A 17168-nucleotide genomic window follows, 5' to 3' on the forward strand; every position below is an offset into this window, starting at 1 on the left:
TCAGACATCCCCCCCCCCCCACACACACACACCTTGAGCTCAAAGTTAAGGGAAAGTACAGAAAGAGGGAATAACTGTGGAAATCAATACTGAAAGCCATGTGTTAGTGCACAATGAACTGGCCTGACATGTGGCTGGATGAAGCAATAGCTAAGAATTCTTACTGCCAATACACACCAGAAAACCTGCTATAACACTGAATCAATATGTTCTTCTGACAACAAGCCAGCTATTTACAATCTACTCTAAAAGTCACTTACCGCCGGGCGGTGGTGGCGCACGCCTTCAATCCCAGCACTCGGGAGGCAGAGCCAGGTGGATCTCTGTGAGTTCGAGGCCAGCCTGGGCTACCAAGTGAGTTCCAGGAGAGGCGCAAAGCTACACAGAGAAACCCTGTCTCGAAAAACCAAAAAAAAATAAATAAATAAATAAATAAATAAATAAATAAATAAATAAATAAAAGTCACTTACCCATTTTGTTCTGGAAAGCATATTCGGTGCCTGTAAACTAAGACCAGATTAGCTATTCTGAAGTCAGTCCTCAGGCCTGAGAGACTAGAGCAAACTTGGTTTGCAATGTCATTTGTTCAGCAACAGCGATCGATATTAATGTGAATTTTCACGAGGGAGTCAAAAACAGCCTGTGAATTTCACTTTTTTTTTTTTTTTTTGTCAAGTGAAGAGCAGCTACCTCAGACCCAGGCAGAACTGCAGCACCACCCTTGCATCAGTCTGTGAGAGCCACAAAAGGGTGTCAGCCTAACAAAGAGCTAATTAGATTCACGGAGGGCCACAGACTCCAAATCTTCTTCCCTTCCTTCGTGGGTGACTGCCTGCATGCCTAGGCCGAGTCCAGCTCATCTGACCAAGGTATGACATTTACCACTGCCTGAGTTCACCTTCCCCCACAGCGCACACACCTGCTCTCTGAGAGATCCCCGAGTCTCCGCTCCCCCAGAGGAATACATAAACAGAACATACCCAGGAAAAAGAGAGAAAGCAGCAGGGCAGCGACACTGGGGACCGAGAAGGAAGAAAATGGATGCTGGAAGGGATTCAGAGTGTCTTAACACACGGACAGTTTACAGGTGATTTCAGTCTGTGATGCTGGGAAGGAAGGGGAGCTGGTCCACGAGGCTTCCCACACTCAACTTAGCAAACAGGGGGAGCAGAAGGCTACTGTCTAATGAGAACAGTTCTGGTGTGAGAAGTCCTGGAGATGGATGGTGGTGAGAGCTGAATACGCCAAATAAAGAGTTAATCAGGGACTGGAGAGATGGCTCAGTGGGTAAAGTACTTGTTACACAAGTATGAAGACCTGAGTTCGGATCCCCAGAAGGCACGTAAAGCTGGGCACAGCAGCAACATATGTAATCCCAGTGTTCCCACAGTATGACAGCGGAGGAAGGCCGAGGAGTCCCCAGAAGCTCACAGGGCCAGCTAGCCTGGCGTAATCAGGGACAAACAAGAGGCCCTGCCTCAAACAAGATGGAAGGCACCACCAACACCCGAAGTTGTCCTCTGGCACACACCAGGGTATGCACACCGTGACACATGGGACATACGCACACAAAAATCGCAATTAATTATAGTAGCACAGCTTAAATTGCAGTGTAGTTTGTGATAAGAGACTTTTTTAAGTTAGTTAATAAAAGCAGAACAAAAAGGCATTCGCAAGACCTAAAGAGAAGCATGAAGTTGAGAGGGCAAGCAGGAGCCTTCAGCTAGTGATAACGGGATACATGGTCCAAGGACTCCAGGGCAACTGAGGCAGGCGAGGGAAACTGGTGGTAGAGGAGGAGCCTCTGGCCTTCCACAGGTTTCCTGTCCAACACCGGTAAGACTCCACCAGCTGAGCAGAGCTGGTGCCACCGTCCAGAAAAAGCTCTCCAACACCGGCAGGAGACTCCGGGTCCCTGTAATCAAACCTTTTCCAGAGATAACATGAAGGACAGCTATCCATTTCACCAACTCTCAGGTCCTCAGAGAGACACAAGCTGGGTTGAGCACCTCCCATGCCTGCCAGGAGAAAGGCACCTTATCTTTGTTATTATTATTATTATTATTATTATTATTATTATTATTATTACTATTGTCATTATGTCATAGGACTAGAAATCAACACAAGGCTTATACATGCACATGTTAAGTAAATGCTCCCCTACTGAGCTACAGCCTCAGTCCCTTTTTGGGAAAAAAAAAATTAAAAACAGGACCTTGCTAAACCACCAACGCTGGCCTAGAACTCCTTCACCATCATCCCTCGCCAGCTCCTCACTCTACCAAACAACTTCAAAACTGTAGGCCTAGGCCACCAGACCTAGTTTATCTCTTTAAAGACTGAAGTTTGAAGCTTTGCATTCTTTATCCGCTGCTGGTGGGAACGTTATAGTGCACCTCTACAGAAAAGCCTAGCAAGTCTTCAAAACGTCAGGCATGGAGTCACCCTGAGACTCAGCAACCTACTCCTTAGTGGACAACCAAGAGAATGAGACACACCTTTAAACAGAACCTGTGCACTCAAATACTCATAGCAGCACTGCTCTTAATTGCTAAAATGTGTAAGCAGTCCAGATGTCCATCAACTGATACACAGAAAAACAAAATGTAGGTAAAACCCATACAGTGGGATATCAAATAGAAGTTAAAGGAATAAGAATAAATCCATGCCACAACATGGATAAGCCTTGTAAGTAACAGGCAAACGTATGGGAAAAGAAACACACAGTCACACATCTTATTTCATGACAATATATGAAATGTCCAAAATAAGCTAATCTGTGGAGACAAAAGTAAGTTAGTGGATACCCAGAAACTGGGGTAGGGAATGGATGGGGAGCACCCACTAATTAGATAGTTTGATTATTTCACTACCCTGTTAATTTATTTAAAATACGTAATTTATGCTTTAAATGAGTGAATTATATAGCACATGATTTTTTTTCTTAATCTATTAAGAAATTAATTCGAGGAGCTAGAAAGATAGCCCAGCTGATGTGACATTTAGCTTAACTGTCACCTTGACAAAACCTAGAATCACCTGGGAAGAGAGTTTCTTTTTTTTAAAATTTTATTTTATAATTTAATTTAATTTTACATATCAGCCACGGATTCCCTTGTTCTCTCCCCCCCCCCCCGGCCCCCCACCTTCCCCCCAGCCCATCCCCCCATTCCCATCTCCTCCAGGGCAAAGACTCCCCTGGGGATTGAGTTCAACTTGGTAGATTCAGTCCAGGCAGATCCAGTCCCCTCCTCCCAGGCTGAGCCAAGTGTCCCTGTATAAGCCCCAGGTTCCAAACAGCCAGCTCATGCACTGAGGACGGGTCCCGGTCCCACTGCCTGGAGCTCCAGGAGTCCAATTGGCAAGAAAGAGGAGGGTTTGTACGAGCGAGACTTGTTGAGACCAAGGTTGGTCATCAGGCTTGGCAGCAAGTGCCTTTACCTGCTAAGTATCTCACCAGCCCTAAAATGTCAACCACTTAACAAATTTTTACATTCTATGGAAGTCAGTGTTTTTACCCTGATGTCTGTAGGTGAGTCCATGGTCACTCATGTTTCAAAACACAACTTAATCACCACTTACTGATTCATTCTAGAAAGGTTTGCTGACTATTGACCATAAAGCCAGATACCATACCGTGCACAGCAGGATAAAATTAGTGGATGCAATCCTTGCCCATGGGCTTTTTTTTTTTTCCAGAGACAGGTATGCACCAGCTAAAATTCTTATGTGTTTTATATATTGCCATAAAATTTACTTGTGACCTTCAATTCTGTATTTACATGTTTCATGACTTTAAAGGCAGAGTGATAGGCTACCATCTCTGGAGGTTATAGTTAGAACTGTACTAAAATACTACCCAGAGAATTCCCATGAAGGCAATACTGCTGTAGGATGTCAAATGTGTTGCTCTGATTGGTCAATAAATAAAAACACTGATTGGCCAGTAGCCAGGCAGGAAGTATAGACGGGACTAACAGAGAGGAGAATTGAAAGAACAGGAAGGCGGAAGGAGACACTGCCAGCCGCCATGACAAGCAGCATGTGAAGATGCTGGTAAACCACGAGCCACGTGGCAAGGTATAGATTTATAGAAATGGATTAATTTAAGATGTTAAGAACTAGATAGCTAGAAACCTGAGCCATTAGGCTAAACAGTTTAAACAATATAAGCGTCTGTGTGTTTATTTTATAAGTGGGCTGTCGGACTGCCGGGGCTCGGTGGGACCCGGAGAGAAAACTCTCCAGTTACACAATACAGTTGTCAGATGTGACATGGAAGCAGACTGGCCCTAAACAAAAGCAACTGAGCCTGTTTATGGTAACAGGACACCACCATCTAGTGTTTTCTTTCAATTCAGCATCCATTTAATGAACTTTGTTTTGGTGGAAAATTTGGAAATCTCTTTGACTATGAAAGTAAAATTTGAGATGTTTTTTTCTTGAAGGCTTTTAACTACTTAATATCATTTCCGATTCCATTTTCTACTGAGAGTGGTCCTACATCCGTATAACATCTATCTTATTCAAATCTCCAATCTTTAAAGATGAGCTCCCTATCCAGTTTGTTTGAGTTGCTGTTACAGCCATCTGAATGGAATGCTTGCCTCCTTACCAAGTTGAAAAACTGCAGATAAAAAAATTGAAATGTTATTTTCAATTTCTGTAAGGTTAACAATGAAAAATACATTGTATAAAATAATGTAATGATGGATACACATCTGTTGAAATCCATAGAATGTAAGGTACCATGAGTGGGTCTGAACATGTATCATGGATCCTGGGTGATGGGGATGTCACCTCACGGTACAGGTTCATTAACAAGCCACTACTTCAACAGGAGATTCAGCTATCATGGGGAAGCCTATGTTTGTGAAGGGCCAAAGGATATATGAAAATCTCTATGCCATCCTCTCCATCTTGGGGCAAACAAAAAACTACCCTTTAAGAAAAAGTCTATTTTTCTAAAGAAAGAAAAAATGTAAATAATCCCTTGTCTTTACTCGCTAAATCACGAGCCCTTTCTGGAAAATGTGTACTGGTCACTCCATATTCACACGGCTATGGTTTAGGTCTGCTGTGTGCTCTCCAAGCCAGTGGCTGAAGAGAAGTGCAGAAGGGTCCTTTCTACACAGGCCCAGGTGGCCCAACTGGGAAAGGGGAGTAAATCCAGGCCACTGAGCTCCATACAAGCAGGAGTTGCCTGAGAGAGCCCCAGACAGTAGGGTGGAGCTTGATCTGGGGGAGGGTGAGTATGTGTGTGGATGGAAGTCCAGGCTGCTCCAGAAGGGAGAGCCCAGGAGAGATAACATTCAGGTCCTCACAAAGGCCATGCATGCAGAACCCAGCGCTCTACAATGCAGCCCTTTATCTGACAGCTGTGCAGTAAAGAAAGGAGCCAAGCTGTGCAGGGTTCAGGGAATGTCGTGGGTAAAACAGTTCCACAGACACAGGAGGAGCCGAGCTATGCAGGGTTCAGGAGTGCTGTGGGTAAAACAGTGTCCACAGACACAGGAGCAGAGCTGTGCAGGGCTCAGGAGTGCTGTGGGTAAAACAGTGTCCACAGACACAGGAAGTTAAAGGGAAAAGAAGCACTGGCTGAAAACTTAGGAAAATTTTCAATTGACGCTAAAATTCAAAAGATGAAATCATAGGGGGAAAATGCTGGATTACTATTTTTAAGTCACTGTCCTTTAAAGCACCCCCCACCAAAATGTTCTTTCCCTGGGTGCATCAAAACCCGGGAAGGAGCTGTTTGCCAATCAGTGGTGTACCTGCTGGCCTAAGAACCAATAATGAACAGGGAATTTATTCAAAAGGCTATTTTTATGCTAATCCCCGCCCGAAATAGCAAGAATCTTAGCGCCATTCCTTGAGGGCCATGTTGTCCAACCTGTGGTTGGTCTTAGCCAGTCCTTGACTAACTGCGGAGATCATCTCCTGAGGTACATCCTGTCCTGTGTATAGGCCTCAGCTCCTCAGAGAAGCTCAGCCTGGCACACCAGTTCCTTTGAAGTGTCCTTAAAACTCAGCTGACAGCCTCGACAATAATTCTCCAGCTCTCTTACTCACATTTGGCATTTTAAGGAGCCAAAAGAAGATAACTGAGATTCAAGGACAAAAAAAAAAAAAAAAAGCCCACTTTATTTCACCAAGGGAGAGGCCATGCAGATGCAAGAGTTTAGTTCCAGGCCCCTAGGGAGCCGGGCTGGCAGATTTTACTGCGCCAGCACCATGCCTACCACTTGTGTTGGTTACTAAAATCACTTCCAACTCTGCCCTCCCATATCTGTATAACGAAACACTAAGCCATTAAGAATTCCAAGCTGTGGTCTGTAGGAGGGGCCCCTGGCAGTGAGACCAGGATCCATCCCTGGTGCATGAGCTCGTTTTTTTGGAGCCCATTACCTATGGTTGGATGCCTTGCTCAGCCTTGATGCAGGGGGAAGGGCTTAGTCCTGCCTCAACTGAATGTACCAGGCTCTGCTGACTCCCCATGGGAGGCCTTACCCTTTCAGAAGAGAGGACGGGGTGGGGGGTGAGGGGGTGGTCTGGAGAAGGGAAAGCTGGGGGGGGGGGGTTGGGAGGAGGATGAGAATGGGATCTGTGGTTGGTATGTAAAATGAATAAAAAATTTTCTTAAAAAAATAATAATTCCAAACTGGGCTGGAGATATGGCTCAGTGATTAAGAGCACCTATGCTCTTGCAGAGGGAGGGCCAGAGTTCAGTCCCCACACCAGGAAGCTCACAATTGCCTGTGACTCCACTTCCAGTGTGTGTGTGTGGGGGGGGAATGGATGCTTCTGGCCTCCTTGGGTTTCTGTACTCATATGCACCCCCATCCATATATATACATATGTGTATGTGTGTGTGTATATACACACATATATATACACATATGTATGTGTATGTATATATACATATATATAATTAAAAATAAAATAAGTCTTGAAGAATTCCAAGCTGTAGTAAGTAAAAAGGCTATGTGCAAGCATTATACTCATGTATATAATAAGGGTCAATCTTTTACTTGCAGCAAGTTTTACTGGAATGATGCATGGGAACTTCAGGCTGGACTCAAAGAACAATGATCTTTCACTGAAGACATTTTTTTCAGTGTGTGTGTGTGTGTGTGTGTGTGTGTGTGTGTGTGTGTGTGTATATGTAAGCCAGAGGCTGGGGGTGTGTGTGTGTGTGTGTGTGTGTGTGTGTGTTTATGTGTGTAAGCCAGAGGCTGGTGTGTGTATATTTGTGTGTATAAGCCAGAGGCTGGTATGTGTGTGTATATGTTTGTGTAAGCCAGAGACTAGCGTGTGTGTGTGTGTGTGTGTGTGTGTGTGTGTGTGTGTGTGTGTTTGACTGCAAGTGCATGCATGCTACAACTCGTGTGGAATCAGAGGACAATATTAAAGAATCAATTCTCTCCTTCCACTGTGGGTTCAGGGACTCGGGTCAGGCTCGCGTGGCAAAGCCATTTGAACCATTAAGCCATCTCACCAGACCACTATCTACCACTTGCCTGCCTGAGTTAAAAGCCATTTCAAATGAATCTCTACAATATAAGCTACGTGTTTGCTGGTAACAAGCTACCTAAGAGGGTGGCTTTCCACGTGCTGCCTAAAAGCTTCGAGACTGTCTGTCTGCTTACTCTCTCTCCTCCCTCTTGACGCAGTAGTTTAATAATTCTGCTCCCATCTCCATCTCCCTGATACTCGTATCCTGACTTGGTCTAGGAGTCATCAATTGCGACGCAGAAGTCTCAGGCAGTTTTGTGAAGGAGACCATTGAAGCTCCCCTCTGCAGAGCTGAACTGGCTGGTGGGGAGTCTGTCCTCCCTGGGAAGGCAAAGTGGGCCTCCAGGCCACGCCTGGCCCCGACTTGGTGCCCAGTGAATGAGCACAACACACACGGGCCCAAACGTTCCTCTTCCCTTTGCTTGATGCTCTAAGATGCCAACAGGACCCTGAGGTTTGTCAGCTCCTGAGACAAAACGGGAATCGGGTTGGGGTCCTCCTTGGCCCTGACTCCTTTCTTCTGCTCCTTCCTGTAACTCCCACCACCACGTGAACAAACCCTGCCAGACCTTCTCTGGTCCTATGAAGAGTCAAGTTCAGACACTATTCTAAGGATGTACTGTGTGCATCAAAGCCAACGAAAAACAGTGCTGTTTTGGTTTGTGCCGTATTTTGTTTGTTTGTTTGGGGTTTTTTTGTTTGTTTGTTTTTGTGTTTCGAGACAGGGTTTCTCCATGTAGTCTTGGTTCCTGTCCTGGATCTCGCTCTGTATACCAGGCTGGCCTCGAACTCACAGAGATCCGCCTGGCTCTGCCTCCTGAGTGCTGCGATTAAAGGCGTGCACCACCACCGCCCAGCTGATATGTATATTTTAAGTATCAGTGCCAAAACTGTCAGAAAACAACACTCTTCCTATAGAAATCAGATGTCAGACTGTCTTTTCCTAGGCTACTGACATGCAGTGATCCCACAACTCTCAACAGAAGCACAGCCTCACCCTGCAGCTCCCAGTCAGCACACACCCTAAACTGTAGCTTCAGTAGCTGGGGGATAAACACATTACTGTACCTCCCATGCCCTTTATTCCTAGGGATGTACTCCCATCACCATACATTCGGGGCATTGGTACCTTCTCCTTTGTTAATTCAACCATCTGCAGTGACAGAGACACATACCTGCTTCCTGGAGGCGTGCTTACCTTATCCTTTACAGCCAGGGCTCATGGGAAGACACCCCCCACACACCAGGAACCCTCTCATTTTTTGAGAGAGGAAAAGAAGAAGCCCAGAGAACCTGAGCAACTACCGGCACGGGGCTGAGTCATGCTATCGCGATGGTTAAGCCCAGCAAACGGTGACTCATGAAAGCCTGATTACGGTGGCACACGGTGCAAGGTTGGGTTTCCCTCAAGATATGCTGTGACTTGTAGTTATGCACAGTAGCTCCCCCTTTCCCAGAGTTTCTTTGGCTGGGGTTTCACTTACCTGAGATCAAGAATGGCCCCGAAGTATTAAATGGAAAGTTGCAGAAATAAATAAACCCTAAATTTTAAATGATTTTATTATAAATATGCTGTTACAATCACCCCAGTTATTAGCTGTTACTAATATCTTGCTATACCTAATTTACAAACTAAACTTTGTCACAAATACATAGATACAGGAAAGCACAGTCTATGTTTATGTGTGAGCATAGTATGTGCCTGTGTGTCTCCGTATGAGCGTGTGTAAATGCGTGTATGTGCATACCTGTGTGATTGTGTTTATGTGTCTGTATGTGTGTAGGTGTATCTGCATCTAACAGTGTGTTTGAATGTGTGAATAGTATATGTGCAGTGCATCTGTATGTGTGTACGAATGTGTGTATGGGTGTGTGAGCCTCTTTTTGTATGTATGGTATATGAGTGTGTATGTGTTTTTGTTTATAGGTATATGTATTTGTGTCTGTATATGTGTGCATGTGCATATGTATGTATGTCTATACATGTGTGCCTACAGAGGTGCTTGTATGCATATGTCTGTATGTGTATTTGTATGTGCTTATGTACCTTGTCTGTATGTATGTCTGTATACTGTGTGTATCTCTGTGCCTGTGTGTGTGGTGATTCAGTACTGTCTTCAGCTTCAAGCCTTCACCTGGGTTTTGAAATCTATGCCCCATAGATGGGAGCACTTCTTATTGCCAAAAAGTCCTGAACTCAAAAGAACACTGGCAGGTTTCTTAAGTACCCCTGTATTCCAAACCAACACCATCAACTTTTTATGATCTGTTTTCTATTTAATGTGTGTGTGTGTGTGTGTGTGTGTGTGTGTGTGTGTGTGTGTGTAAATGCCACATGCGTAGGGGCCATGGACACCAGAAAGGGGTATTGGATCTTCTGGAGCTGGAGTTACAGGTAGAGGTGAGCTGGCTGGGAACTGAACCTGAGTCCTTTGGAAGAGCAGCAAGTGCTCTTAACTCTCAAACCCCACTACCAACTATTTGAAGGACAGAAACACATTATTCGTTGTGGTAGTCCTAGGCCATATGTGGCTACTGAGAACTTGAACTGTGGCCAGAGCATTGGAGAAACCCAATTTTCTCATTGTCTATCAGTAGAATACTCTTAAAGCACACATGGCTGGAGGCTTCCACGGTAGACAGTGAGTGCTCACCTACTTGGTTCTTTGGGGTTGAGGGAGAACACTGGATTCTGAAGGCACAGGGACTGATTTAGACTTCCTAGTCCAATCAATTTAGCAGTCAATTCGCTCCTACCTCAGCTGTCAAGCATGTTACAAAGAATTACTATCCCTACCTCATAGTGACTCTGGGAAGGCAGGGAGACGGATTTGCATACGCACAGCCCCTGGAAGCACTCAGCACACAGGGAGAACACAAGCCGACCTACATGCCTCCCATGTTCCCTCTCATTATTCAAATGTGAAACCTAGAATTTGCCTTCTCAGACCCTTTCCCCTAAGGGAGGTAGTCCCTCGTTAGAGGAGAAGTCCAGCCCCAGGAAACAAGGACCCCAAGTTCCCACCCAGGAGGACCCCATAATGGACAGGGATGATCATGAACCACCTCATTTCTCCCCGGTGTTCTATGGTTACAACTCTTGACACTGATGAACAGCAAGTCAAAGCTGTTTATACTTTGCTTCTAGAAGCCACGGCATCCTGGGAAGCAGCCAAAGGCGGGGCGGGGGGGGGGGGGAGGCAGAAAATGTCAGGTGGAGCTCAGGAGGGTCCTGAGACTGTTTACATGGCTACCACCCTCCTTCTTTATATGAGTCCCATGGGAACCCAAGGCCCCAGATTACCTGAGGCAGCAGAGGTGGGGCTGCTGGCCGGTGGAGGCTGGGCCGAGCTGCTGGACTCAGCCATCAGGCACGGGTTGCTGGCATTATTCTCTCTCTTGACCAGCAGCTCAGCTGCACTGGGCAGCGGGATGGGGTGGCTGATGCCCAGTTCCTCTTCCTGGGCCTGCTGTCTTCTCAGGGCCACCTGGAAGCACAGGGCAGCGAGTCACCGTCCAGCAAAGCATACACTCAGCTGCAAAGTTTTGCTAAACTACTGTGGTTCTCCACATCTGTGAGGAAGGTCTAAGCGACTCTCATTTCTGACTTCTCCAGTCACCTGACTCCCTAGGTGTGCTGGCTAGTTTTACGTCAACTGGACACAAGCTAGAGTCACTGGAAAGGAGGGAGCCCCAACTGAGAAAAATGCCTCAGTAAGGCTGGGCTACAGGGAAGCCTGCGGGGGTATTTCCTTAATCAGTGATTGATGTGGGAGGGCCCAGTCCATTGTGAATGGGGCCACTCCTGGGCAGGGGGTCCTGGGTTCTTAAGAAAGCAGGCTGAGCAAGCCGGGGGAAGCAAGCCAGTAAACAGAATCCCTCCATGGCCTCTGAATCAGCTTCTGCCTCCAGCTTCCTGCCCTGCTTGAGTTCCTGTCCTGGCTGCCTGCAATGGTGAACTACAATGTGAAAATGTAAGCCAAACAAACCCTTTCCTCCCCAACTTGCTTTTTGGTTATAGTGTTTCACTGCAGCAACAGAAACCCTAAGACACTAGGTAACTAAAGTATGCCAAACTGGGAACACCGTAGAGTGGACTCAACACCCCAAAAAACCTCTGATGGGTTAGAAAGGAGAATGAAACCTTTCACTCCTTCACTCAACACACAGGTAAAAGGTCAGTGTACTGGGAAAAATCGGACAGTGAGCTCAGCTTAGACCCAAGTTCCTCACCACGTCTGAGAAAATGGAGGGACGCAAACAAGCAGGCAACATCAAGACAAAATGTGCTAGACACCATGAGACGTACTGAGACGTCGTACACAGCAAGCCTATGGGAAAAGAATTCCAATCAAAATATCTTTAAAATGTTGTTAAGTGTTGTGCCATATGCCAGGAATCCCAGCATTCAGAAGGTTGAAGCAGGAGGATCAAGAGTTTGAGGCAAGCCTAGGCTACACAGCAAGATCCTACCTTGAAAAGAAAAATATCTTTAAAATGTAAGCATCCACATAGGACAAGAAGAATCCTAGCAGCCGGGCTGTGGTGGCACACACCTTTAATCCCAGCACTCGGGAGGCAGAGGCAGGCGGATCTCTGTGAGTTCGAGGCCAACCTGGTCTACAGAGTGAGTTCCAGGAAAGGGGCCAAAGCTACACAGAGAAACGCTGTCTGAAAAACCAAACCAAACCAAACAAACAAAAAACAAAACAAAACAAAAAAAGGAAGAAGGAGGAGGAGGAGGATCCTACCAGAGCTGTGAGGAATGGGGTGAGCAGGGTTTGAAAATGCCAAGGGAAGGGCAGAACAATCTGGAAGAAGAGTGGGCAGGAAAGTCAGGGACTGCTCAGATACCCCAGAAGAGCCCTGTTTCCCAAGGCAGGCTGGAGCTAAGGAGAGAGAAGGGGGCTGGAATGTGGAGCTTGAAGTCAAGTCCCTGGAGTAGGTAAAGGCCTGAGGTGATTCAGGCAGGAAGGGGATCGAGAACTGGAGACAGAATGCAGCAGGCTTTTACTAAACCCTGTGTGGTCCTTATTCAATTTGTCTTTTAAATAACAATTTGGGTCGCAAAAAGGCTGAAAGAAAATCAAGTGTTTTGTTTACTACATGTAACAAAAACAAAAGACTTTCTCTGGAAACTGACCATTGATGATATAACAAGAGAAGGTAAACTATGGATACCCCAGAGGCCTAAAGTCAAGAGCAAAGGTGAAATCAAAATGGTAACTCAAAAGCAGGATTCCACAGGCTGGGAATGTAGCTCAGTGGTACTCACTTCAGGTGTGAAGCCCCAGGCTCAGTGGACATTAGTTTGGAAAAAACAAAACCCCTAACTGGACCAGAAGAGACATGGCTAGGCGGGTAAATGCTCTTACAGTAAATCTGTGGTTCCAAGTTCAATCCCACAACCCACATTAGAAGTGGGAAGAAGGACCCAACCTCACAAAATTGTCCTCTGCCCTCCACACCTGTACACTGTGCTCCCAAATTTTACAATCCACAACTATAATAAACACATTTTAAAAACTACTGTCCAAACTTAACTGATCAATGTAGGAAGCTTTTGCTCATAATCACAGAAAGCTCTGACTTTGAATGTGAGACCTTAAATAAGCACTTGTAGCTTGTCTTGGGGTTTGTTGTGAGGTTTTGTTTTGTTTTGTTTTTTACATTGACCAAGAGGCTTAGAAACAGAGCAGCAATGACTTGGACAAGAAGCTGCTGCCCCTGCAGACCTCTGAAGTGTATCAAGACACTCCTACACAAACCCCATGATGCCCTAGCATACCCCAAATGCACAGCTTAGCTATGCCATGAACCATACCTTTTCAAACACCTTCTCTGTTAGGAAATGCTTATTCAACTGATTAAAGATGCAACTGTTTTCAACTTAACATTTAATATCTGTTTCAAATTATTTACAAGTGAGCAAAACCCAACTGTTATCTAGATTTTTAAGAATGTCTTGTATAGTACCATACCACTGGTGCAGAAAGTCCTAATACCCCATTCTGTATGAAATTTTGAATTGTTTTTTGTTTGTTTTTAACTCGGCTTTTAACAATCTCAAAATTAGCCCCCTAATCAAGGTGATTCAATATTAATATCTCCACTAGAATAAATATTTTATTCCTTTGAGGAAACTCCTTCCAACTATAGTCTTCACACCAAACACACAATCATTTTTACCTACAAGTATAATTTAGTAGTTCTTATGTTTCATAATCTCATTGTGATGCTTTTCAATGTAATATGGAGCATATTCTTTTCACTCATTACAGACTAAGCTAAAATGTCTTTTAAGAAACAAAAAAAAAACTATTTTTCTTTAACTTCACAATATGTGAAGCCAAAGTATATATAATTTAAGACATTCTAAAAATATGACGCCCATCGGGGTGTATAATCTTTAAGGTTTGTGTAGCTCTGTTCAACCTTCTCATCCACATCACTTTCAAAAGATGTTCTTAACCAAAAGTAGTTCGTCTTTAGCAAACATTTCCTTGGTATCTTTTCATTTTAAATAACCTGCTTGAAGATGAAACAACATTTAAGGGGAAAGAATGTATATTATTGCTTTCTAAAAATCCTTTAGGATACCGACATTTATTTCCGTCAAGATGCTAAATTACTAGCCTGCTGTTCAAGCTATTTAAAAAAAAAAAAAAACACGAATGATCTACAGGGCTTCAAGCTGGCATCTTCCCGCTGCACCTGTAAATTTTTTTCTTTAACTTTTAAGCATGACTAAAACACTTTCAAAGTAATCTGAACTGGGATAACTTGGGTCGGGACTACAAGTTTGTAAATGCTCGCATTTTCAGACCGCTCAAAATGGCTGAGGCGCTTGCCCGGGTCCGCGGGGCGAACCCGGAAAGTGCGCCAACCGCGGCGCGAACACGCTGCGCTCCCGCCCACCCCCAAGGACTTTTCCAGAAAGCCCCAGGAGCAGCACATTCCCGCGCCACCAGGGTGAAAACTGGTTCCCGCGCCACCCTTCCGCCTGCCGGGCCGCTTAAGCGGGATGCCAAGCCAGGGACCCCTGGAGAGCGAATCCCGCTACTCTCTGTGTAACGTGGGGTTCGGGGCTATGGGGAGTCCCCCCAGAGGGGCGAACCCCTCAACATACAACTTGGAACTGGAGTTCAAAGCCGGCAGCCCTCCCCAGTGGAGCAAACCCCACCAGTTTGCAAGCAACGTCTGGATCTCGGGAAGTCCGCACGGACGCCCCAACATCCCTGGTCTAATGAGTCTGGGAACCTCGCCACTCTGCTCACTGAGCGCCCTTAGAGACCCCGGGGCCCAAGTGCGTGGCGAACCCCGAAATTCAGCTGGAAGACGGGGTCAGGAGGGAGGGAACGCCGAGCGGAGTTCCACTCGGCTCCCGAGGGCGAGGGTGCGCGTGTGCGGCCCAAATCCGGCATCCCCGCCGGGAGCCCCGGGAATCCGCGGGGTTCAAGTAGAGAGAAGCCCCGTTTTTCCTGGGCCAGTAGGGTCCCCGACTCTCCACCGCCCCCCACCCCCCGGCGTCTGGAAGCCGCGGCCGGCCTCTAGCGCGCGTCCGTCGGTGGCCCCCCCGCGACTTCGCTCGCAGACGGCTGCGCCCCTCGTTCCCCGGGAGCCCGCACTCACCTGCGCCGCCATCACGCGTTGTCGCTCGGCAATCAGGCTACACTTCTTGCACTGGCAGTCCCGCCACATGCAGAAGCGCTTGTGGCCCTTGAGCGGCGACGCGTAGCCGTGGTTCCTGCAGCGAGCGCACTTGGGCAGCCTCGGGGACTTCTTGCTTCCAGAGCCCAGGCCCGACGGCCCGGAGCCCGAGGCGCCTCCGCTGCCCCCCGCGCCGGAGCCCCCGGCCGCTCCCGCCATCGCCCCGGCCGCTTTACCGTAGCCGCCGGCTTTGCCCTGCGGCGGGGCCCCCGGAGCGTGCGGGACCTCCGCCGTCGGTGTAGAGGGCTTGCTGAATGAATCGTCGTTAGGCATGGAGCTGCTGCGTCTCCTGCTCGCGGATTCACCCAACAAGGCCGCTTAGCTCCCTAGAAGGAGTCCAGGAGGCGGGTGCACCGCAGATGGACGTGCAGTCCAAATGAAGAGCTCGAGAAGTGGGTGGGGGGTTGTACCTTTTTTTTTTTTCTTTTGGCGCGCTTCGCGCAGGACTTTTAGATACTTTTCAGAACCCTCCGAGGATTGCGTGGGCGGGAGACGGCGCTGCTCGGCGTAGCCACGCCCACTGTCCCCCGACTCCATCCACTGCGCTCCTTCTGTGTGCAAACTTGCACCAGCTGCACCCAACAGCGATGCTGCAAAATTGCTACAAATCACAGGCGTCAGAGCACCAGCACGAGCTCCCTCTGAGCTCCTTGCTCCCAGGAATGGAGCTTGAGCAGCGCTCATTCCCGGGAGGAGGTGCAGACAACCCTGTGTGGTCGACTTCGCTCACCGCTAGCCCCCAGGGAGGCCCATTGGATAAGAGGGGCTGGCAGTCGTTTTCTTCCCCCCCCCCATCCCACTCCCACCCTCCCGTAAGATTGAGACACGAGCCTGGAAAGTCTAAGAAAAGCCGGTTCTATGTTTATGTCAAATAAAGACCCTCAGTGCATGAGTCTCAAGCACCCCAAAAGTTAAAGGCTGGGGCTTCCTGCCTCCCACCTTCCTCCTACACCCCTGTTAATTTGTTCGCAGGATTTCTACTACCTGGCTCCAGACAGATAAATGTCACACCAGCTCTTTTAGCTCTAGCCTTCATTGCTTCTGGTAAGATAGCTTCTGCCTTTGAAGCAGCTTCCTTTAGAACTTCACAGGCATATGGATCTCCGGCATTTAAAAACTGAAGTTGGCCAGGCACGGCGGGCTCAGGCCTGTCACCTCCGCACCTGGAAGGCTGAAGCAGAAAAATCACCAGGAGCTCAAGGCCAGTCACATAATGAGTTCCTGGCCATTTAGAGTTATAGAGACCCTGTCTTAAAATAAATAGATAGATACATAAATAGGGGGGTGGAACACAAGTAGAGTGACCCGAATTTGTAATTCCCACACCCTGGCAGAAACTAAAGGATCCCTAAGTTTGAGATCAGCCTGGGCTAAGTAAAGAGATCCTGCATCCAAAATTTAAAAACAAAAACAAAAACAAAAAAAACTGAATCTGGGAAATGGATTGTGCAAATGGAGACATTCTCAAAACTCATACCACGCTAACATCTGCTAGTTTGGGGGTTGTTGTTGTTGTTGTTGTGTGTGTTTGTGTGTGGTTTTTCGAGACAGGGTTCTCTGTGTACCCCTGGCTGTCCTGGAACTTGTACTTTAGACCAAGCTGGCCTCAGAGATCCACTTGCTTCTGTCTCCTGAGTGCTGAACAATTCAAGGCATGCACCACCACCTCCCTGCTTAAGAGCTGCTATTTTATTGTATGGAAATGTGCCCCCAAAAAACAAACGAAACTCCCCAGCTCCATCGTTTTGGAGCTTTTCTAGGTTCCCCTGTCTGCTCTCCACTAGGGCCTTCTGTCTTCTGTCTGCAAATGCACAGCAAACCCACCCTGGAGGTGTGCTCATCGGTTCTCCACAGCCCTGTATCTCTCCAAGCCAGCACACCACGTTAAATCTGAATCTCTAGCCTAGCAGGATGGCTAATATCTGTTAACTCCTCAACTGGG

The 17168-nt window shown here is 47.0% G+C and overlaps 1 protein-coding gene across 1 annotated transcript in view; it reads right to left on the reverse strand.

Annotated features, from left to right (window-relative positions):
• The window catches only part of Dmrt1 (doublesex and mab-3 related transcription factor 1), a 113830-nt gene extending 98331 nt beyond the window's left edge, over positions 1-15499 (reverse strand). Inside the window, exons 1-2 of the mRNA XM_052714096.1 lie at positions 15149-15499; positions 10821-11004 (exon numbers count right to left, since the gene is read on the reverse strand). Of these exons, the coding sequence (XP_052570056.1) occupies positions 10821-11004; positions 15149-15499 (535 nt within the window). The remainder of the gene's footprint in view (positions 1-10820; positions 11005-15148) is intronic.
• Between the last annotated feature and the right edge of the window lie 1669 nt (positions 15500-17168).

The sequence above is a fragment of the Peromyscus californicus genome, unplaced genomic scaffold, assembly GCF_007827085.1.
Source record: "Peromyscus californicus insignis strain IS unplaced genomic scaffold, ASM782708v3 Scaffold_4__1_contigs__length_199733344, whole genome shotgun sequence".
In the NCBI taxonomy this organism is placed as follows: Eukaryota; Metazoa; Chordata; class Mammalia; order Rodentia; family Cricetidae; genus Peromyscus; species Peromyscus californicus.